The sequence below is a fragment of the Xyrauchen texanus genome, chromosome 42, assembly GCF_025860055.1.
Source record: "Xyrauchen texanus isolate HMW12.3.18 chromosome 42, RBS_HiC_50CHRs, whole genome shotgun sequence".
Classification (NCBI taxonomy): domain Eukaryota; kingdom Metazoa; phylum Chordata; class Actinopteri; order Cypriniformes; family Catostomidae; genus Xyrauchen; species Xyrauchen texanus.
Window position 1 is genome coordinate 24,185,061 of NC_068317.1, and position 24,638 is coordinate 24,209,698.

Sequence of the window (24,638 nt, forward strand, 5' to 3'; positions counted from 1 at the left end):
GGAAATTTAGCAGCTTTTCATGTCACAGTTCAGTTTATGACACTAAGTGAGGTTTAGGTGTTGATTAGGAGTAAGGATGTCTGTTTTGTGTAACTCTGATTTGATTTTAGATCACTATTGGTTAGGTTTAGGTTTAAGTTTTAGGGAGGTATGTTTTACTCATTAAAACCTCATCTGATTACGACACCATTTCCCATGCTGGACATGTCACTTGAAAACCACACCGAAACGTGTAATTACGCAAGCAATTTCATTTTGAATTATTTTTGCCAATGTTCAAAAGATCAGGCTGCAAAAATACAAAATAACCATTTAATTTTCTAAGTTGATAACTAGACGTCACGTGTTACATTAAACATGCACACTGATGATGTCATGTGGCTACGCAATGTTTACCTTTTTAAAAAAAGTAGGCAGGATACAACGTGTACTGCGCAGTATTCAGTTAGTAAGCTACTATTCCATTTCAAATATAGCCACTGTAAACATCAAATCCAACAGTGCAAGAGATGTTTCCAGTTTGAACCAATTTCAACATTTACGCACATTTAGAACACACAATATATGTGTTAGCAGGAAAAGCAATAACACAGCAAGATTAAGGAGACAATAAAATTGGGAAAAAGGGTTAAAGCCAATGTCCTAGATGTATAATGTATATAAGTCAACTTAAAATGATACTGTAGTAAATTAAATAATATAAACATGAGAATAAAGAGGAAACAATGAAAAAAAACATTTTTGGAGAAGAATGTCAATTTGAGTTGTGATTTGGGCTGCTGTGAATCTACAGCTAAAAGGACATAGCCAGATAAACATGAGTTTTAGTTGAATAGGGATGGATTAGAAGTGTCAGGTTAGAAATTCCCAACCTGGTCTCACAGAATCACATAACGATTCCTACATTTTTGCAAAATGATTTTTACGTGGCTTGTTGTACGTATCATGGTAGTTAGTAGAGGCGCAACAACAACAACTTTTATTACATTTCACATAAAATCATGAGTAAAATAGTGATTATCAGTTCATAAACACTTGCTCTGTTCCTCAAGTATCTTTTGGAGCGCAATTAAGTTATGCAGTTGCTCAACTGATAGAGCATTGCATATGCAATGCAAAGGACTGCCGCTCGAGTCAAGATGAGCACACGAGTCAACACGCGAGTCAAAAGTGTCATAGAAGCACCACAAAATGATGTGGTTGATCTAGCAATTGTGTCCTTTTGGTTTTGTTTGATTTAAAACTCAACAGAAAATTAACCATAACCTCATCGGTGTGGGAGAACATATTTAACTCACTTTTAACACCACATAGTGGATATTTAACGTCTTATTTGCCAAAATATGTACAACAGACCACGTTATGTAATTTAGCAAAAACACCACAGTCATGTAACTTATGAGATCAGGCTGGAAATTTGAGGATTGGGATGCAGGGTGGCTCTAAAAGGCTTTTCCGTCACCTACTTCAGCCAAAGAATCCGGGTCCAGCCCACTAGAGTGCCGCCCAGGGCCCTCGCCGCGCGTGGCCGAGGGGGAGTGGCTTTGCTGCACTAGATCGGGCAGATTGAAGTTACCGGGGAAACCATTGTTCTCGGCATGACCAAGCTTTTTTTCCCCAAATGTCTGCAGAGAGGAACAGAGAGAGGAGTAGGGCGACACTACTGCAAGACCTTATGCCCAAATGTGCGGCTATGCCACCTTGTAGAGATAATTGGGAAATGCCAGCGGGAGCTCGATCAGACTTTTTTGGGGGAGGAATTCCCCAAAAAGCATAGAGGGTGATTGAAATACTAAAATATAACCAAACAAAATAAGGTTAACCAAGGCAAAATTAATATGAATCAGTAACATGAAAGAGAAATAAAATTGTGATACACTACTAGAGGAATGAATGTTGGAGGTTTTGCTAACAGTATGTACAAAGAGAAGAAATCGCTCTCTGTGCACAGGCACACACACACACACACACACACACACACACACACACACACACACACACACACCATCAGGGTGTTGTCTTGCGAATTCTTGTCAAACGAATCATTGTCATGAGAATCGTCCTGGTTTCCCATTGAGTCATTGCCACCCTGGCCAGCAGAAGGCCTGTTGGGAGAATAGCATAAAACTCATAAAAGACTTTGTCCTGCAGGATGTAGTATGGGGGTGGGGGGTTAAACAAATTTTTGAGAGCATTTTATTGGACAACATTTTTTTATACGTCCCTGAGCAGATGCAATATTTTTACAAAAACTGTATAACATCATAATACAAAAACTGTATATTTTAAATGTTAATACAGTATCTGCTATATGTTTTGACAACTACATTACATAGAAGGCCTCAAAACTAACAGACAGGGACTAAAAGCTACAAAACTCCAATTTTGATTTCATTAATTTCATTTGATTTTAAAAACACAGAACTCTTGCGTTTCAACCCTTATATAGCTAAACTATTGTGTTTCAAACTAAAGAATTACTGCATTAATCAAGATAAAACACTCACATGATGCGTGGAATATCACTAACAGGTACTGTTCCATCGTGAGCCCCGCCTTCTCCGTCCTCCTCCTCGCTACTTTCCGATTCCTCACTGGACGATGAGTAATCGGTCACTTTTCTGGGTGGCCGGTTGGTGTCCTCATTGGTTCGCAGCTCTCGGAGTTCTTTGGCCAGAGCAGTGAGGTCCTTTAGTTTCAAAAAGAGTGAGAAAGAAAGAAATGCATAAGCTTTCATTCATTCCTTGATGACCAATTTGAACTGATCCTCACCAAACAGCAAATTCACCAGAGAATAAATTTAATATTTGTATTTTAAAACTTAAAACCTGTGAAGAACATATGCAAATGCAGTGATTTTTTGTTAATAGGAGTAATGACATTAAAGGGATAGTTCTCCTAAAAATGAAAATTCTGTCATCATTTACTCACCCCCATGTTGTTCCAAACCTGTATAACTTTCATCCATGAACACAAATAGCCCTCTTCCTACAGAATGGAGATGGTTCTTGTGCCGAGCTTGTGCTCGGCTGGTTCACGGCCAGTGAAGGCCACAGGAGCCTTTCGTAAACTGCCCACGCTTTTCCACTGACTTCAGAACCGAACAATGTCGGAACGGGTTACGTGGCAACATGATTACCCATCAACAGACATGGCACGTCACAGAGTTTGTGTATAGCTTTTACTAGTGTTTTTGAGGACCTATTCAAACAATTCAACATTATGGCATACGCTCAAGACGACAAGTAATGTAATTACATTATTTTATATAAGTTCTATAAACTGTAACAGTGGTGTTGCAGATGGTTGTATTTAGATTTTTGCCACAGTATATGTAGTTGGTCAAAAATCCCCTTACGGAACAAAACAATGCACAAAATAAAATGAGAAGTGTATAAGGAAAGCTAAGAAAGTTGGTAAATATAATAACTTACTGAGATCAGCTGCAGAAGTCATTGGCGATTCGGTGTTTATTCTCACGCATGACTGACTGTATTCAATGCCTCGATTAGTTAGCTGGCTGGTCGGTATCTGAGTCAAAGACATCATTGCTTTGTCCACTGCTGCTTTATCTTAGATCCTTCTTATGGTTCCTATACTCTCTTAAGGTTTTTTCAATTAGTTTATGATTTGGTCAATTGTCCGATTGAAGCAACATTGCTTGCCATATCTCCTCTTTTTTTTCCTTTGCAATCTCTCTTGTTTATTTCAGATCTTCATAAAGACCATATCGCAATTGGAGTCCTTGTTTTACCCACTTTTCCAGAATGCTTTTGATGCCAGACATTTTTGTTTTTTTGTTGTTTATTGTTATTGAAGAAGTACTCCTTGCTGCAGACAGTAGCTACTGTTGTTGTTTGGAAAATTTTACCTTGTGACGAAACATTATCCTTCCCTCCACCCCTTTACATTATCGGTTCCTGCATAAAGTAACAGCCTTTTCTGTGGTGGAAATGTACTGAAAAGTTCGAGAATTTGCACCGGCCTAGGTACACACTCCATAACCATGTCGGTGGAAAAGGGCTAGAAGTTGTTAGGCAGAATGTTAGCCTCAATCATCATTCCCTTTCATTGCATCTTTTCTTTGTCATTCAATGCAAGTGAATGGTTTCTAACCTTCTGCCTATATATCCTTTTGTGTTCCATGGAAAGAAAGAAAGTCAAATGGATCTGGAACAACATGAGGGCGAGTAAAGGATGACAGTATTTTCATTTTAGTGTGAACTATCCCTTTAAACATTGTTTTGCACAAATATAACAAAATAGATTAGCAAAACAAGTAAAAAATTTGAATGTATAAAGCATGAAAAATCAACTCTTAAAGTGGGATAAAAACACCTGCCATCATTTCAGAGAATGATGCACAACTTTTTAAACCAGCATGTGCACATGTCAGAGAAACAACACACCAGAACATATAAGCACAGATAGAGAATAAGGGGTAGTTCCTGAGGCCTGTGCTCTGCATGCAGGAGGGTTAGTTGCAGCTCTGTGCCCATCTTACCAGCTCCTCCTGTCGGTGGGCCAACAGGCAGCCAGATAGAGACAAAATGCCATTGAGAAAACCAGAAGTCAAGAAAGAACAACTGTAGTGCTTGCATATTTATACAATTGCTCCATGAAATGCTAGATTTGGTTCTAACTGAATGAACACCTTATCCTAAAGTGTGATGTTGTGAACACGCTAGAGCAAAGCACAAGGTTACAGACCTTAGTCAGAGTTGACGGCATATTCAAATTTACACAAAAGAAAACTAGGTGCAAGAACTTGAAATATAGTTCAAGAACAATTTACGCAAGACAAACAAAGAAAGAAAGGAAAGTCAGGTATTTCTATCCCTAGTGGCATTGTTTTAATTTGCGACAAATTAAATTGAACGAGCATCCCCTATGACATGGTGAATCATTAAAATCTTTTAAAAGTTAAGCTACACATTTGCAGGACTATTTTTTATAATCCCCCCCAAAAAACTTAGCGTTACATCCTACAACAAAACCAAATCCCCTTTCCCTGGACTAAGACAGCTGTTGCCTAGGTGACAGGGAAAACTCTGAGATGGCATCAAGGATTACTGACACTGTGAAAGACTGACAAATTGGTGCGATGGGGAAGTGTGCGGCTAATGATGGTGACTGACACTGCGTCTGAAGCTGTGAAGGAGCGACAGACAGAGATTGAAGGAGAGTTCAGGAATGAGAGGTGGTGTGAATTATTGATGGAGGAGCGGCGATTGATGACATGAGAGGAAGTGTGAGAGAAATAGATGAGATGGAGAAAATTAGTGTTTGAATCTAAGAGGGAAGAAAATAAGCAAAGAGTGAGAGAGAGAGAGAGAGAGAGAGAGAGAGAGAGAGAGATATGAAGTGATCAGATGTCACTAACCTCATCTACGGCTTTCTTATAACTCTGGAGAAGGGGAATCGACAATAGAGGACGGCGAGTGGAGGAATAATTGAACGGATTAGACAAAATGTTAAATGAGAAAATGGTTAGTAACAAAAACGGCACACAATTTGTATTACTTTATTTATATATCTATGCTGGCTGAAAGCTATGCAAAGGTTGTGAGTTTGGTTAGCTTAAGTGAGACTTGATTTACTTGTGATATATTAAAGGCCCCATGAAATCCCTTGATTAGCACAGTTTATTTCCTGTGTTGACGTATTTAAAATTGAAACAAGAAGTTTTGGGGAGACATATCAAATGTCCCTTGTATTTAAACATCATAGCTATGGTCCATGATTTGCTACTTGCTAGTCGGTTGCAGGTGGTATTAGTGCGATCGACTTTCTTATTTTAGAGAGCATTTGATTGGCCAAAAATCTCCTTGAAAAATATTTTTGCCATTTTTAAATGTGTATATTGATTTGTGTATGTGTATAGTTGATTTCTTCAACTTTTAGAAGTACACTAGCATTAAGATGGCTTCAAAGCTAACAGACATGGACTAAAAGCCACAAAAGTGTCATTTTGATTGCCTGGGGTCTTTAATTGATAGGGGGTTATTGGGAAAAGAGTGCAGGTCTGAGCCAATTTAGGGTTAGATTTTTTTTTACATTTTGGTTATGGCTTTATCCTGGTCTGTGAAACCAGTACTGTGGGAGCAGAAATATTCGTAGTACAGTCAGATTCTCTCAATGGACTAGGGGAGATGCGTTTCTCACCGCTGGTCGGCTGGGTCTGGTCACCTCCCTGTTCTCCTCCTGGATTTTGGCCTTGGATTCTTGGGACACTGCTGGAGACCCCTCAGGCCTACTGGACCCTGTGGAGAAGATCAAACGTCAAGACTTCGTGTCCAGAGTCCTAGATAGAATATTCCAGGAAAAGTTTCACTGTCTCTGAGTCTCTCACCTTCCACCCGGTTCCTCTCGCTGGAGCCACCCTGAGAGCTGGGTGTACTGGAACTGGAGGAACTCCCACTACTAGTCCTCTGGAGAGATTCCATGGGAATTCGAAGATCTGGGTTACTGTGGCAATGGGAGGACACAAGGAAGATGTGGAGATGCTTATTTCAATAATAGAATTCTGGGATTTACTAGAGATTGTATACCTAACAAGCTATGATAAAACAACAAGAAGCCACCTACAAACTAAATACTAACTCTGTATAATAGTAAATACATGAAGAATTCAAAAAGAAAAATAGAACAAAGGGGAGGGTGGGTGGCTGTTGTGTACCTGGCTCGGATCAGATGTGCTCCAGTCTTTGGACCCAGTCCACCTGGCCCATTCCCTGGGGAGTTTTTCCTCACCAGTGCAGGTGATATAGAGGTGGTCCTTTGGGGGACCTGAAACATATTAACATTCATGATGCAAACCAAAGCATGTAACAAAAACAACACACTGCTTTAGGTTCTACTATTTTTATATCCTTTGGTTTCTTATAAAACTATAGCTGCATATTTATGAATTAAATGTACTCTAAATAAAATACATCACTGTTATTGCATTACTATTGTTGTACTATTACTGTATTACTTTTAGGAACAACACATTTGAACCCAAATCACACCACCTTTGGAGGGACGTCATCTTCCTGTCTGAGCCAAGAACTGCGGTCAAACTTGTCTTCTCGGCTGGTGATGCGAGGTGGTGGGGCCGGGGTTTCTGACGTGGGGTCAGAGTTCTGCCGGGGCATTGGGGGTCGGTGGGGTGACAGACCCTCCTGGAAGGCTGAGACACCCTGAGAGGACTGGTCATGGAGCGACTGGGATCCTGTCATTGAGGAGCCGTGGGACTTCACCGAGACCAGGTGTGCCATCTGTAAAGTCCAAGTAAGAATCCAGAATCATCACAAGCTGGCTTTGTAATGGTTAGGAGAGTTCTTTAAATAAATAAGGCCTAAAATCCATGGCAATCAATTTACATGTATGGTGTTTGCATATATATGCTTCTGTTTAACAATCCTTTAAGAAAACTATGAGATAAAATTAAAGGCCAACCCAAAATGTAGAAATTGAAAGTGGATTTGCAATACAGTTTGAAAGATAAACTATTAAAATATGAGGGGCTTTAGGAAACTATTACACAACCCAGTAGTTTGAGACCCCTGGTATAAGGGCAGTGGAGATTAAGAGGTCAGTACGTACCTGAGGCTCAACTGAGCGGATCATGGGAGGTGTCCGGGACTGCTGAATACCTCCACTGCTAAAGGACTCTGATCGGGGAGGCAGCGAGGGGTCTGAAATACGGTTGGCCACTTTGTGCTGAAGAGCCGGAGAGCTCTGACGGTTCAGCTTGGAACGTTCCTCGACCTGAGAGATGGAGGATGTTAGTGTCTGTGAGACTTTTCACAACCAATCTGTTTCTTCTTTGCTTGGGAGTCAGAATGGACTTCTAGACATTTTAATACATGTAAAAATATATTCATTTTGTCTTGCTTTCCAGTGCAAGTCTGCAAACCTCCTTAAAACAAGATACATTTACTTGCGATGTAAAATTGCATCAGATATTAAGGCTTTTTTCCAGACAATATAGATTGAATTAAGTTTATTTTTCTTACCCCATTTGTTGTTTTAAACATAAATCTAACAATGATTAATACAAATTTGCAGTGTTGCATCTGAAGTAAACTGATCTTGTTTAACGGATGTTTAAATGGGAAAACAAGCCTAAAATCCTGAATTAGGAAATTATTTAGTTTTTGTTGTTATTTTGGCAGTGCAGATTGCAGGGAAGTGTGGCTAATGCATGATACTTTGTAATCTACACTGGTGAAGTATGTGGGAAACATTTAAAAAACCATTGGTTCAACTACTAGAAGTAGACCGATAAATCGGTTTCACAATTAATCCAGTTGCTTTTTGGAAATATCGGTTATCAGTAAAAACTTATGCTGATATTTAAATTTTTGTATTTCTTAGTTGAGAACGGCTTGGTTCTACATTATACTGGAGCCTGTTTTTGCAGTTTCTATATTTTTCATCATTTGACAACATTCATCCACATTTTTATCCTCATTTTATGCATATTTTGTTATTCTGATTAGATAGGAGTTTTAAATTGAGGTTGAGCGCATCTAAACGCTTTCAACAGTCCGTAGTCAGTTGAAAAATATATACTGTATACACACTCTTCATTTGGTGAATATATAGGCTATAAAAACACTTAATTTGGTAATTAATCACAGTAAATACAGAGCATTGTAATGGAGCCAAGTCACCATCATTTCAAAATAAGACCCACTTTTGGGCTTGTTTACAGTTAAAAGTCCTGTTTTATGCGCCAAATCTTCATTTCTTCTGGTTATTATTAGAGTTTTATTTGAACAATAAATTACATCAAGGATTTTATTAATTTTGGACTCTTGTAGCCTCTATATCTCTGCCTGTTATATTAAGGAAAGACAAAGACATTCTATAACATTCTATAAATCTATTTTAAAACCTATCAGCTGATTTATTGGTTATTGGCCTTTTCCACCACCTTAGTAATCTTATCGGCAAAATTCAATATTGGTCAACCTCTAGTTCATACCAATTTATGTTTCAACCACTTCTAATATGTGTCAAACTGAAACCAAGTTAATTTCCATTTTATGTAAGAGAAACATATAATGACGATAAAGGACATACTATGGTCCATCTTTGTATTGTGTGTTATGATGTCCTTCATAACCATTTCTGAGTCCTTCTGTCAATTTATAAATATCACAATGAATCTTGTATATTGAGTATATTGTATATCCTTTATTTAATTACAGAAAAATGCATTGACTCCTGACAATCTAATTTGTGTTCTGAACCATATAGCCACCTGAGAAGAAGTCTTTCAATCTTGGTTAAAATATCTTGGACCTGTTCCCTCAGTTTGACCAAAGCAAGTTAATCTTCCTTTACTTCCACAAGTCCATTTAAAATGACTCAATAAGCAAAGAGGAAAACCACATGGTTTATATTTTGACGCAACAACCAAATAAGTCAAAAGGAAGAAAGTTCTTTAGGTTAAATAGGACAAAGGAAACATTCATAAAAAATTAGAGGTAGAGATCATCTTGGCAGTCATTCTGAATTCCCAAATACAAACATGAAAATCATTCAAACATCAAAGAGGCCTAAAAATATTCATGCGCCATTCTCTGGCATTTTTGTACATGAAAAGTACCGGTTACGGCCACCCTAGAAGTTTAGCGACAGAAAAAGCCATGTTAGTGAGACAAACAATGTTCCTCCAACATAAACGTTTAAAAAAAAAAAAAGGGAGGTTTGGATGTGAAATGACACACTGTCCTAAGAGCACAATCTGTTAATAAAAGTATAATACAACCCCCATTTTCAACAACACATCATTTTAGTGATGTCTAAAACTACCCATTTGGCCTGCCACATCCAAACCCCTCTCATTGTTGCCCTGCAAAACCCATGCACCTCTGTCATAATCTTTCTGTTAGAAGAAAAGTAGTGACAAGATAAAGATCAAAGAGAAGATTACTGAAGATTACAGAAAATTAGAACAAGACAACGTCGAGAAAGGAAACTGCCCAAAGAAAATACACCCAAATTTCTCAAACTTGAAGTTAGAAACTACGGGAACTGATTTACCCGAAGAACCAGAGGAAAACAGAGACAAAGCATTCCCAAAGTGATCATCCAAATGCTCAGATAGAAATGAGAAACAAATTCCCACTAATTGTTTAATAAGTAAACATTGACCAGATCGGTAATCATCTAGGTCATGAAAGTAGGATTGAATCAGATATGAGTCCAGAGAACCATGCTAGTAAAAGGCAGACCTTTGAGACATTTAAGTCTCTCTCTGTGTCAACCCCTTTGTTGGGGCGGCCAGGTATGCGGCTACGGGACTCTTGGTCGTGGAGCTGCTGGGCCATTCGGGCCAGCTCGGATGGATCTGGTTCACAGGACACACGGACTTTAGGAACGTTAGGACCACTGACTATCCTGAGCTGAGCCTCTGTCAGCTCCATCTCTCTTGAGTGGGAGGACGAGGCAGCGGGGTATGAGGGGGGCCTGGTGGGCTGATAAGACGGGCTTTGGTCAGGGTGGTTGCTGACTCGTTTTTCTCCTGGGTGGTTAAATGAATGTTGCTTCTTGGGAGGGATTCGAGGAGAGTTACTCTGAGCTCTATTCATGACCTGTGTTCAGATAAGCATAACAAAAGCGTTCAGATTATCACCCACAAAACTGAGGACGCCATATCAAACCGCTTCAGGGTTAGATAACCAAAACGCCTCCATTGGATTCTAAAACCATGGGAAAAAGTTCATCAACAGGAAGTCAGACGCAGCTGTCTTTACACAGGCAACAAACCTGTGGATTTCGAAAAAATAAAACCATCAACAAGAACTAATGAGCCAATGGACACTGAATAGCTCTGAATCATGTTCGGTAGAATTCTAATTTAGTCAACTGGACATGTGCCTCCGTTTCTCAGGATGTTTTGACACTCATCCAAGTGGCTTGATCAGGAATGAACATCCAGTTGACTAGAATAGCACTACTAGACATTCAATGATGTAGAGATATTCAAGCATTTTTATTTAATCAGTTATCAATTCTTTAATATTGGGTCTAATGATAAATGGTACCATTTGGTTGGTCTCTTAAGAACAGAATGTGTTCACAGGTAAAGTAACTCACTTATTGAATGTGTTGTTTGCATAAATTACTCAACTATAACTTAAATATTCATAATGATTTTAATATTTTTACTGTAGTAATATAATGACTACTTAGTTGCATCAAAAGGCAGAAATACAACTGGCCATATTATAAAAATCTATGTTACTTGATATTAACTGATTAGAACTGTTGTATAAAAGCAATACCACAATCATGTATTCATGTCATGTTAACTGCGGCCTCAAGCCTACAGAATCACAGCAGTACTCTTGCAAGTGTGATGTTGCTTACATATCAGTTGATCTCTACAACAATGACCTTGGAATTTTCACAGATAGCACTGAATAATGTTACAGTGGTAACCAAATCTCCCAGTACCTCTTTGGCCCAGACTGGTTTGTCACTGGAGTTGACAGACTCTTTGTAGTGGTAGAGCTGTTTTTTGTCCACAGGCCGTGGTTCTTGCTGCAGCGAAACCAGGTAAGCTCGTTCCTGTTGGAGCTGCCGCTGTAACCGCTCAGCCTGACGCTGTTCCTCCAACTGCTTCCGTTTATATTCCTAGATACAACAGAGAATAAAAAAGACAGATAGAGAGAGATGATGACAAGAGCAAGATTTGAGGGACATATGGAGCAGATAAGCTCAAGATTAAGCGACAATTAATAATAATTAAAAAAAACCTTGCTGGAAAAATCCATCTTCTACTGGTTTGGGTTTAAAGCTGTTTCGGACCACAGTAGCTGTAAGTCAATGACCAGCTTGGAACAGCTAATAACTAGTTCAAAACAGCTAGACACTAGCTACCATGTTCCAAAACACTGAAACTAGCGTAAAGGCATAGTAACGCTAAGTTTAGGGCTAAACAACGTGTGAACATGCAAACTAATGCAAGCAAGCTTCTCACCAATCACTCATGAACATGCAACAGACATCAATATTTATATTTTAAAATAAACTACATTTTGGGTTGTTTCTCACTAAAACTTATGTCTTGAGAAGACTTGGATATGATGTGAATATGACCCTTTTTAAGCTTTGGAGTGAGTCATTATCAACAGCCATTTTATTAAATAGATGGACTGGGATATTCATTAAAGGAATAGTTTACACAAAATGAAAACGGTCATCATTTACTCACCCTCATACCATCCCAGATGTGTATGACTTTCTTTCTTCGGCAGAACACAAACATATATTTTTGGAAGAATATCTATAATCTGTAGGTCCATACAATGCAAGTGAACGGTGAGCAAAACTTGGAAGCTCCAAATGGCACATAAAAGCAGCATAAAATGAATCTATTTGACTTCAGGGGTGTAATCTGTGTTCTGAAGCAATCCAAATGGTTTTGGTTTCTTTTCACGGTATACCTTGCCATTGCAGTCCCTAGGCACGATCATGATTTCAAGCTCGATTACACTTCCTGTTGAAATTTAAAGTCAAAAATTAGTTCTCACCTAAAACTGCTTAGATCACTTAAGAAGATATGGATTAAACCACTGGAGTCATATGGATTACTTTTATGCAGCCTTAATGTGCTTTTTGGCATTTACAATTTTGGTCACCATTTACTTGGTTTGTATGGACCTACAAAGCTGAGATGTCCTTCTAAAAATCTTTGTTTGTGTTATGCAGAAGTCAGTCAAAAACATCTGGAATGGCAAGAGAGTGAGTAAATGAGGGAATTTTCATTTTTGGGTGAACTATTCCTTTAAACGATATCCTTTTGTGTTCCACATAAGAAAGTCATACAGATTAGGAAAGGCCTGAGTGTGAGTAATTATTTTTGGGTGAACTATCCCTTTAAGCTGTTTTTTCCAGGGAAATGCTAACATGTTTGTGCTTTTGGTGGTTCTAAAAATAACTGGATGCTATTGGAACTCAGAGAAGTCTTGTTTCAAACCAAACAGCTTTGTGAGATAATCCCATTGATGGTCTGATATCTATGAAACTAATTTCCCTGAGCATTTAACAACAATAAACAGAGCTGCCACAAACCCCAAACGCTCCAAATCAATTCACACAGTCGATACTATGTGTCCACCGCAGATGCCACAAGCACAGAAGATGAAAAGAAAATATAGTGCAAGAACAGTGAAGGTCAGAGTGAAAGGTGAGATGTTAGTTTACCAGGAGAAGAGCCTGCTCTTGGAGCAGCTGCTGTTGTAGAATCTCCAACTGCCTTTGTTCTTCTTCTAACTGACGACGTATATACTCCTAAACCCAAAGCAAAGCACACCAGGAGGAAAAACAGAGATGGAAAGAGAGAGAGGCAGAAAAATAGATGAGGGCCTTCAAAGTGTTAAGAATGATAGAGAAAAGGATTAAACAAGCAAATCAGAAAGGTCAGAAGATCATTGACTGACAATAACTTGCAGCAAATTGTTCTGCCTAGATCCCACGTGGGCAAATGTGTGATTAGCACAGTTATGATGTGACCCAAAGGTCCTGTGTTCAAAACCTGGAATGGGCCATTCGTGCACATGGGACTTACTGAGAGCCGTGATCATCACTGTGACCTGAAGCAGGCCAATTAACCCCAGGCTGCTCCAGGGAACTTGCAACATTGAAAATGGTTTGGATAAAAAAAAAACTTCTGTTAAATAGCAAAAAATTTGATTGGTGTCTTTGGGAATTACAAAAACCAATCCAATCCTAAAGTATGCTTTTATTGCCAACCAGACTGCTGTTGTCGAATATGACGGCATACACTTTCAACTTATTATTAATTTGATATGACAAATCATATATTTTTTTTAACATCTATCATCTCTCATAATGATATTTTGCAAGTAACTAATTAAAATGTTTTTCTTTAGTTGAATAGGTGTACAGATTGGTAACAAATCCACATTATTTGGTCAGAGATGAAAATAGGTTTATGCAGAGCGAAAGTAAAGGCAGGGGTGTCCCACTTTTTGGCCAGTGAATTTCCATGATTTTTCCATGAACAGTCAATAGTAAATACAGAATAGGATACAGAATAGAATAAGGATTTTTATTTTTTACACACTCCGATTCAGACCAATTTGCTAAAGAAAATGCCCATCACTACACCAATTCAATATTTTACAGCAAAGCATTTACTGCACATGCAAGACACTTCCATGACTTTTCCAGGCCTGGAAAACTCAAAATTCCCAGATTTTTCCAGGTTTTACATGACAGTGGGAACCCTGAAGAAGATATCTGGCGAGAGAAAGTGGGGTTTTGGAAGAAAGGTCCCATGTACAGCAGACATAATGGCATACTGTATTTTGAGGATATATGCAATCTTTGGTGCTAAGACGGAGTTATTAGTTTCAAATTAGAAGAGAGAAAGGAACCTCGGCTGAGAGAGAAACATGCCTGGATTTGCATATATGCCCCTATGAAGACATTATAGAAAAACTGAGGACACAGTTACTATAATTAGCAGCATAACCATGAAACTCTATATGGCAGCAAAGAGGATGCCATGTTTTATTACATTTAAGCAAAGAAAGCTTCACTTAGCATTTGGCATGTGACAGAACAGAATACAATTGTCCCCAAGGCATTGTTCTCTACATAAACTGTGTGTAAGGGTGTGCAGTACCTTATACAGTAAAAGAACACTAGGCTCAACTCAAAGTCATGAATGGGTCAGTCACACTTATTTATCTCTGCACACACACAGACACCCATGAGACATCCTCATTCAGTATTGAAGAGGACTCAAGTGGCACAACCACATTTGTAAGGGTGGGTGGGTGCTTTAAATATGCATACCATCCTGCAGAACATTTTCCTTGAAGGAAGTGAGTCATGGCCAAAAGAATGCTTTAAATAAGGAATCCAGGCATGTGAGAGTCTGACATGCATATATGAGTGGAGAGCTTAGTCGAAAACAAAACCTGCCTTAAGTGCACCTCAGATTACACACGTGATTATCAGAGGCCTTCAAAACAGAGCGTATGGATACATGTGCTTTCTTCATGCATGTTTGCTTTAGAAAGTGTGAATACAACCTCACAGATTCCTAGTAGAAGATCATGTGTAAGCACATCTTGTCTCGATCTCTCTACAGTGGTGAATCTGAGGGAGTTTGACAGTATGTGGAGGGTGAGAGTGTGAAGCAGACACATCACTTCATGTCTTGCTTTCCTGTTCCGAGTTCAATTGTTGCATGGTTTAGTAGCAATAGACAGCATTGCCAACATATAACACAATTTGATGTGTATATATATAAAATATTTTTTTACCACGTGCATGTTGTGTTTTCAAACATTTCAGTGAATTCTGAGTAAATATTGTGCACAAAAAGTGTAATTGTATTTCATTTCAGCACGTTTATGTGCATCATATTGGCATTGGGCATAAAAAAACAACAACTATATTTGTCAGAACCGTGGTATGCCCCTTTCCTCTCAGGTTTTTCTCAGTGCTGTGTATTGTTGAATACTAATGTACCTGCTCCCTCTCTGCATGCCTCCTCTCCTCCTCTCTCCGCAGCTGTTCCATCTCTTCATAGCGCCTCCTCTGCTCTCTCTCCTGTTGTTTCCGGAGCTCTCTCTCCCGTCGCTGTTGCTGTTACACCACAAATAAAAATCATCTGTGATTATTCTTCCATTCCTACTGTACATAATATCTCAGAACCTGACCCCAAATTTCACTCTAAGGCCACACTAATATTTTCCTTTGGAAACACACTGATTATGCTACATTTATGGCTCTCATACTCAAAATGAACAGCTTTTTCCTCCACCGAAAAAAGAGGAAATTCCAAAACGCTCCCTTACTGCAAACTAGTACCATTTGACAACAACTGAAAACAGTTGTCAAACAACCAAATATGTTTCTGTATCTGTCTGCATTGTTTATTTAATTGTTTTTCTATGTAAACATATGCTAGATGGACATGTTTAACCGTTGTTTGACCATTAAAAGAACTCAATCTTTTAAAAAAATCTGTTTCAAGACGCCTGTGTTCTGCTCCATTCGTTGCTCCCTGTCTAGCTTTTTTAAATGCAGGGATGTGTTCGGTGTAAACAAACCAAACACACTTTTGCTTCAGTTTACAGAGTTTTTGAATCGTTTTTTTCTATGTTAACATGGGCTAAGCAGGCGTCTTTGACCACTTCACCACGCCTCACTATTTTCAGCATCTTGCACGAGCGCTGTGTCAATTAAAAAAAAACGTGTCTGGAGACACCTGCATTCTGTTCTAATTGTTGCTTAACTTATAGTCAAAATTGTTAATTTCTCTTATCATTTACTCACTCTCATGCCACCCCAGATGTGTAGGCATTTCTTTCTTCTGCTGAACACAACACTTTTAAAATAATATTTCAGCTCTGTAGGTCCTCACAATGCAAGTGAATAGTGACCAAAATTTTGAAGCTCCAAAAGCACACAAAGGCAGCATAAAAGTAATCTATAAGACTCCAGTGATTAAGTCAATGTCTTCTGAAGCAATTTGATAGGTGTGGGTGAGAAACAGATCAACATTTAAGTCAATTTTTACTATCAAGCTCCACTTTCACTTTCTTTTTCTTTTGTTTTGGCGTTTCACATTTTTCGTGCATATTGCCACTTACTGGTCAGAATTTATAGTAAAAAAGGACTTATTATTTATCGGTTTCTCACCCACACCTATCATATCGCTTTTGAAGACATAGATTTAACCACTTGAGTCTTATGGATTACTTTTTGCTGCCTTTATGTGCTTTTTGGAGCTTTTTGACCACCATTCACTTGCACTTGTGAAGACCAACAGAGCTGAAATATTCTTCTAAAAACCTGTTTGTGTTCACCAATTTGGGATGGCATGAGAGTGAGTAAATGAGGAGATAATTTTCATTTTCGGTTGAACTGTTTCTTGCAACTAGTCCAAGCTTCATACACGCAGTATGCTCTACTTCCAGTGTGAACACCAATGCATTTGGAGCAGTCAGCCATGCTGAATGGCCTTTCCCCAGCAGGGGCTGTTTACAGGACCCATGCAGAGCCGAGGCAGCCTGACAGTGGAACAGTGGGAGTTGGAAGTGCTGAATGAGAGGTTGATGCCCAACTGGGCAGCCTGATTCATCCCCACAGGTTCTCTGCTCCCCCCTACTGAGAAAACCCAACATCACATAACTCAGGAATATCTCTGCCAGCTCACTGATCTTGCTTTCGTTCTCTGGCATTTGAAGAAATCCCTAATGCCACTCTGAAGACACTGGGTAACTTTCCTGTGGAATGATCATAGCCCAGCGATGCCCAGGGACATTACATGTGACAGCACCACATGGGCCATTACACACAAAATTAAGCGTGTGTCTGAGTGACCAAGAAGATATAGCAAAGCATTTCTTGCCATTTGGACATTGTACAATGGTGAATCACTCAGGGAAAGCACAGCGGTTCTTGACTAGTGGGTCGAGATCCAAAAATTAGTTGCAGGTCTGTTGTGATAGGGTTGCGGACAGGCAAAATAATGCTAAAATGCTAAATGCAAATAATAAAATGCAACTAATCATGCATACTTAGGATAAAAAAAATGAAGCTCATCAACATTTAAAAATCAGGAGAAAATACTTCCCTTGTGTTTTTGTTGTTGACATCAAAGGCAGTTTGTCTAATCAAGCCAAATCATGTCACTTGCTAATAAGGCACAATATTTGTTCCATGTGTTACAATGGTAAATCACACTCCTGAAGTTGTATATGAATTTACAAATACTTTACATTTACATATTTCAAGCAGTACAATTAGAGAAATACTATAGAAATTAAACTGGTCATTTACACTTTAAAATTCTCCTCTCTTTCTTCTTACCTCTTCCAGCCTTCTCCTTTGCTCTTTTTGTTCCTCAATGCGTTTCTGCCTCTCCGCCAGTAGTTGGCGCTTGTGTTCCTCGTTCTGCTGCTGTTCCAGCTGTTGTCTTCTCAGAGCTTCCGATCGTTCCTTATTGGCCAGCTGCAGACGCAGGAAGTCCCGCCTCAGGGTCGACTCTCCAGGGATGTTGATGATAGAGCTGCAATGAAAATGTGTCATCATCTTGAGGTCATTTAGGTCTCTTCTATACCACATCTACTCTGCATGCTTATGTGTATGCTATGGGTTGATGTACCTTGGCTCGCCAATGTCCCGCTCTTCCTCCTCTTCTTCACTTCCACTGTATTCATACTCCGTCTCATCTAAAAAAGAAAAAAGAAAATCAAATGCCATAGTCACATACAGGCTCTTCAAAGATTTAAGAAGTATTTATGTAATGAAAATTATCATAAAAAATTCTCAAGTAAACCAAAAATAATAGTGGTAAATACTGTAGATAGAATAGAAAAGAAGAGAATAATTGACCCCGTCGAAAAAGAAGTTCAACCTGCAACTTTATTGTACTGAACTCCGTGTGAAAGGATTTGTAGGAATGCATTGTTTTGCTTTAACTTCTTGTTGCATCTTGCTCGGTATGAATACACTTTAAAAATGATGATCTAAGATTAGCTTTAGCTGATGGAATATATCAATGGAGCTGATCCTAGATGTGTAATACATTTCCTGTATCTTAGTCAGTGTTGGGTGTAATCTGATAACAAAGTAATTAGTTACTATAATCTGATTACTTTTACTTAAAAGGTAGTGTTACAGAAATTTTAATTCTTGCAATAAGATTACAGTTTTCAGTTACATAGTTTAAAGAGAATTCATTACTTGGGTAACGCCCATTTCTAAAATAATATTATTTATGTTAAATGCGTTTAAAACATGAATTATGTTTATATGCACATCTCCTTGTGTTTCTGTGAAAGCTGAAGAGCATGCACCCTATAACAAGTCATTTTAAGGGTGCCGAGTATTTGATATGCATGAGACAATGAATGAGGAACACTTTTTATGAAATGTGTTTAGAAAGTAATTTAAAATTAATTAGTTATGTAATTACTTTTACGATGAAGTGATCAGGAAATTCACTAATCTGATTTTAAAGTAGTAATTAATTAGTCATTTGTAATGGATGACTTTTTTAGTAACTTAGCCAACACTGATCTCATTGTACTGTATGCTAAAGAATACTTTTCTAAGATCAGCTCCCTCTCAATACGTTCCACAGGATCTCAGTAAGACCGTCTGATCTTAGATTAGTGATCATGAACCTTACATGCTCTATTAAATACCCCACAATCTAACAAAGATGCTCAAAGTGCATTCCACACAAACAAAGCAACTCACCTCTCTCCCCCCTCTTCTTCTTTGTCCTGTCGATGTGATCTTTGAGTTGAATTCGGACCTGTCTCTCGTTGGGCATGTCTTTGATGAAGGGATGTTTGATCAGTTGTTCAGTGCTGGGTCTCTGATTGTGATTCTTCACCAGACAGCTCTCAATGAAAGACTGGAACTTTTTTGACCTGGAGAACGTCAGGGTCCAGATAAAATGTTTTGGGAGTCAATTCCACAACATTACATTATGTTGAACACATGTAGTTTTTTTGTGTGTTTTTTTTAACAATCACAAACCTGCCTACTGATCTTACATTCAGACACAGCCTCTTTTCAGTAAAAGTAAACGCACACTTTTTTTTAAATCAGCATTATGGCAGTGTGCACTGACAGCAACGGCAGGCTTCTCATACTCATAAATGTTAAGTCCAACACTGCAGTGTGCAATATTCTGCACAATCCCAATGCTCATAATGATTGATTTGATTTATTAAATAACCAATTTTGCATGCCATTTTTACACAGAGGCAATAAACAAATATATAAACATGAGAAATGATCTGATCTCGGATGCAACAAAAGATCTGCGTGCTGTCTTCAAATGAAATAAAGCAGAATTACACTAATACTGTCAGATGTTGAGGGAGGATGCGCACAGGAAAACAGGTATGGTAAAACAAGAATTTATTCTCTGTATTCTGTTACAGGCACATACTATATGTTTGTGTGTGTTGTCAACATATTTATGATATGCAAGTCATATTTACAATATTTAAGTCATCATATGCATGTATGAAACTATGAATTCTGCCAAAAATTCAGTTAAGAGAATTCTTCAGTGGGCAGGCAGCTCATAAAGCTGACAAGTTTTCATTTTTCTATTAAATATTTTTTTTTAAGTGGCCTGTTTAAAGGCCCCAACTTGTTAAACCGATCTCTGCCTGAAGATACATTTTAAATAGATCCGGAAATCCAGAGTAGCATTCAGATACAGCACCTCTGTTCCCAAACCTGCTATGCTGTCTTCTGCCATACTACAGAAATGTCATATCCTACTTCATTTTAAAATTGTTCATGAAAAAGTTCACTTCCCTTTCAGGCTGGCAATATGTCAAAAATATTGTAACTATAATTGCCTAAAAATATTGCGATTATATCGTCAACCTCCCTGCTGAGGGTCATTGAATATTTTTGCTTTATTGGTTTTGCTTTAAAAATTTCATTAATTTATTGAAACTTAAAAAGACATTTCTAAATTCAAATTGCACTTTTAATGAAATGAGAAAAAGCAATTAAAATAACAAAGTAATCAAAAAATCTTATATATAACCTCCCCAAATCCAAAATTTACCATCTTCAAAAGGCTCCATTTGACATCACGCAAGCATTCGTCAATGACAACAGGTGAAAAATTACTTAAAGCCTAGAAATTAAGAACTAAAGACAATTATAAACGTAAAGATATTAAGCATCATAACAAAAATCCCATTGTTTCCCCAAATAATGCTTCCAAATGTGTGTTCTTATCAAATGTTTGTATTGCGCTTTGGTAATACAGTTTATGCTACCTAAAGAAAAGAGTATAGAACTCAATTTTAGGTTCAAGGTGTCTTGTATTATTTTATTTTATGATATAATCACTTTCATGTTTATTTTACATACACACATACATACCATACATACAGTTGTGGACAAAAATATTGGCACCCTAGATAAATATGAGCAACAAGGCTGTTGATCTTTCATTTTAAATCGAACCTTTAATTAAAGTAAAACAAATGAAACGGGGTAAATATCTCATTACATTTTTTTAAATGTTCTCCAAAATGCATTGGCCATAATTATTTTATTCAATACTTTTTGCAGCCTCTCTTTGTCAAGTCTTCTCTTATAATGCCTAATGAGGTTGGAGAACACCTGCAAGGGATCTGAGACTATTCCTCCATACAGAATCTCTACTGATCCTTCATATTCTGAGGTCGACACTGGTGGACTCTCCTCTTCAGTTCATCCCGCAGGTTTTCTATGGGGTTCAGGTTAGGGGACTGGGATGACCATGGCAGAACCTTGATTTTGTGGTCAGTGGACCATTTTCATGATGATTTAGATGTTTGTTTGGATCATTGTCAAATCAAGTCATTTTTATTTGTATAGCACCTTTCACAACACATGATTTTCTTTACCAAAAAATCATGCATTAACAGATGAAACTGTAATATCTATAAAGTCTTGGTCATCATTGTGTAGTTTGAAAAAATATGTAATTAAATAATAATTGTATTTAGAACCCCAGTGAGCAAGCCGACGGCGACTGTGGCAAGGAACACAAAACTCCGTAAGATGTTGGTTAATAGAGAAAAATAATCTTGGGAGAAACCAGGCCAATTCTTAACATCTTCAGTTGATTGGAACTTGTTACTTATTGATAGTTGAAATGGGCATTGCCAATGCTTTGGCTATTTTCTTATAGCCACTTCCCATTTTGTGAAGCTCAACAACTGCACATAATAAATATATTCTTTAGTGTGATTGATGATTAAGGGAATTTGGCCTGTGTGTTACATTATTATATATTTATACCCCTGTGAAACAGGAAGTCATGGCTGAACAATTTCATGTTCCTTGAAATGTAAATATGAAAAGGGGAATATACTTCAGATATATCTCACTCATAAGAATTTCTAGGGGTGCCAATATTTTTGTGACTATACGTTTTGGAGAAAAATATTAATTAAATAATGAGATATTTCCCCTCTATCTATTGTTTTACTTCAATTAAAGGTTAGATTTTTGTGAATTTATTGAATGAAAAATCAAAAGGATAAACAATGCAGATTTTTTTTTCATAGCAATCTTTGCTCATATTTACCAAGGGTGCCAATATTTTTGGCCACACACACACACACACACACACACACACACACACACACACACACACGCACACGCACACGCACACACTTTTATGTTACTAAACCTGCAGAGTTGCGTTCACAATGCTTAAGAGCGAACTGCTCCGTGGCAATAAAGTGAAACTCACAGCACCTCCTGAGAAGATCTGAGATCATTTGCAGCATTCTCATAGACAATATTATTCTTGCAAACAGTTTTCAGATGAATGAAACCGAGAAAAAGGAGTGAAAACTCTTTACATGCGCGTGTCCCACAAGACAGGCTTGTGCTCCACACCTCTGAACAAACCGAAGCATTGATGGCTTTTCTTTTGTCCTTATATAATAAAATATAGTAGTTTCTTTAAGCGCATCTCTTTGTGACTAACAGCATTTCTTGTCATGTGTCACTCAAAGACTTCTTACAGGTTACCTGCCGGTTGCGGGTAGATGAGCAAAATTACTCGTGCATGAAATACCTGCATTTGTACAGGGAGCCTGCAAATTGGATTGAGCCTCATTGCATTTGGAGGGTGGCAGGTGCTACTTCACACCTTGGGCACACATAAAAAATAATGAATGTTCGTACAATCGCTTGTAGAAAATGCTCTCAACCGCTAAGATCAATAGTTATTGGGAAACGAGGCCCAGAACTTCATGCAGGTGCGTGCCTTGGAGAAGCGCTTTCATTGCACTCGTGAAAAGCAGAGCTCACAGCGCAGACGTATCAATTCAGAAGTGCATCGGCAGCTTTTCTTTAGTCTGTTCTTCTAAATATAAATCACATGTTTCGTCAAACGGGCGTCTTTGTGTCTAATTTCTTGTCATATATCACTCCAAAAAGTCTTACAGGTCACCCTCCACAGTGGCTGGTACATCAGCAAAATAATCTGCATGAAAAATCTGCATTTGGCGGGTGTTAATTTCAAACCTTGTTCACAAGGAGTAGGCTGTACAACGAATTCAGGAGAAAAGAAATCAAAACAGCATTATTGACTTCAAGCTTTGCAATCGCACCCTCACTTTCTGCAGGAAAATGTTAAATAATCATGTATTGGTGAATGGTGAGACACCCAGTGAGCCACTTGATTTTTAACAAAGAGCCACGGGTTCCCGACCCTTGTGTCAAGGGGTGGGATATATTAGGCAGAAAGTGAACAGTCAGTTCTTGAATTTCATGTGTTGAAAGCAGGAAGAGTTTGAGGTGTTAACTTGGCTTCCAAATTCCCCAGATCTCAATCCGATTGAGCATCTATGGCATGTGCTGGACCAAAAAGTCCGATCCATGGAGGCCCCACCTTGCATTTTATAGGACTTAAAGGATCTGCTGCTAACGTCTTGTGCCAGATACCACAGGACAGGACTTGTGGAGTCCATGCCTTGACGGTTCAGAGCTGTTTTGGTGGCACGATGGGGACCTACATGATATTAGGCAGGTGATTTTAATGTTGTGACTGATTTGTGTATATGCAAACGATACATGGAACGCTGCCTTATAATTTGGCAAAAACAAAGTGTCTTGGGGGCAGTTCACATAGAATGCTGTTTTACTCTGTAAAAATAATGCACTAGACGGATGTCTTTGATGGCTGTTTTATCAGTGTTTCACTCCGGCATAACAGGTTTTTTTTAGAAACCTTATCAGGATAAAAGATCTTCTACTACAAAAAAAAAAAGTTCTCAAGACACTTGCAAGCTACTCCATTTGTTGAACTGCATCTAGTTGTTTTTTTTTTACTACGAGAGCAAGTTTGGTCTGAATGGACCCTTAGAAGATAACAATGTTTTTGCCTCCCTTTTTGGAACAGCTTTATCATCAAACGTGTCCCCATGATGCGTTTAAATGCTGTCTAGGTAGAGTTGATAGAGTCAGTATCTGGTGTGGCTTGCTTATACTGTATTATTGTATAATAAATCTGGTGAGCAGTTTAGGGATGTGGAACTCACCATTTCTTGGACTTGAGTCTTGGTGCTGGGTTTCTAGGGATGAGGAAGAGAGCACGCATGGGATGCATGTCGCACAGGGCTGTGAGATGAGACAGGTGTTAGTAATCTGCACCCATGATATGCTATCATGTGTTTTACATTGCATTGCTTTGTGCATTGTGCTGGACTTACGAGGGGCTCCTTCTGCCATTTCAATAGCTGTAATTCCCAGTGACCACAGATCACTCTGTAACAAAATGAACCAAGGTTTCAACTGTAAATTGTGTGGGCAATATTTCCCAAGACAATCTTTTCCACCAAATGCCTTAAAGGGATTGTTCACTTGAAAATTAATATTCAGTCATCATTTACTCACCCTCACAATGTTTGCTCACAATGTTGTTCCAAACCCGTATGACTTTCTTTCTTCCATGGAACACAAAAAGAGATGTTAGGCTCAGTCACCATTTACTTTCATTTTATGGTAATAAGAGACAATGAAAGTGAATGGTGACTGAGACAAATATACTGCCTAACATCTCCTTTTGTGTTACACTGAAGAAAGTGAACTATCCCTTTAAG

At 38.3% G+C, this 24,638-nt stretch overlaps 1 protein-coding gene across 1 annotated transcript in view; it reads right to left on the reverse strand.

Annotated features, from left to right (window-relative positions):
• The window catches only part of LOC127635361 (traf2 and NCK-interacting protein kinase-like), an 82,219-nt gene that overhangs the window by 13,490 nt on the left and 44,091 nt on the right, over window positions 1-24,638 (reverse strand). Inside the window, exons 8-23 of the mRNA XM_052115339.1 lie at window positions 24,249-24,303; window positions 24,078-24,156; window positions 19,255-19,430; window positions 18,155-18,221; window positions 17,860-18,058; window positions 15,511-15,627; window positions 11,458-11,637; window positions 10,233-10,592; window positions 7,591-7,755; window positions 7,017-7,262; window positions 6,680-6,789; window positions 6,353-6,468; window positions 6,166-6,263; window positions 2,508-2,689; window positions 2,006-2,105; window positions 1,467-1,625 (exon numbers count right to left, since the gene is read on the reverse strand). Coding sequence (XP_051971299.1) covers window positions 1,467-1,625; window positions 2,006-2,105; window positions 2,508-2,689; window positions 6,166-6,263; window positions 6,353-6,468; window positions 6,680-6,789; window positions 7,017-7,262; window positions 7,591-7,755; window positions 10,233-10,592; window positions 11,458-11,637; window positions 15,511-15,627; window positions 17,860-18,058; window positions 18,155-18,221; window positions 19,255-19,430; window positions 24,078-24,156; window positions 24,249-24,303 — 2,409 coding nt within the window. The remainder of the gene's footprint in view (window positions 1-1,466; window positions 1,626-2,005; window positions 2,106-2,507; window positions 2,690-6,165; window positions 6,264-6,352; window positions 6,469-6,679; window positions 6,790-7,016; window positions 7,263-7,590; window positions 7,756-10,232; window positions 10,593-11,457; window positions 11,638-15,510; window positions 15,628-17,859; window positions 18,059-18,154; window positions 18,222-19,254; window positions 19,431-24,077; window positions 24,157-24,248; window positions 24,304-24,638) is intronic.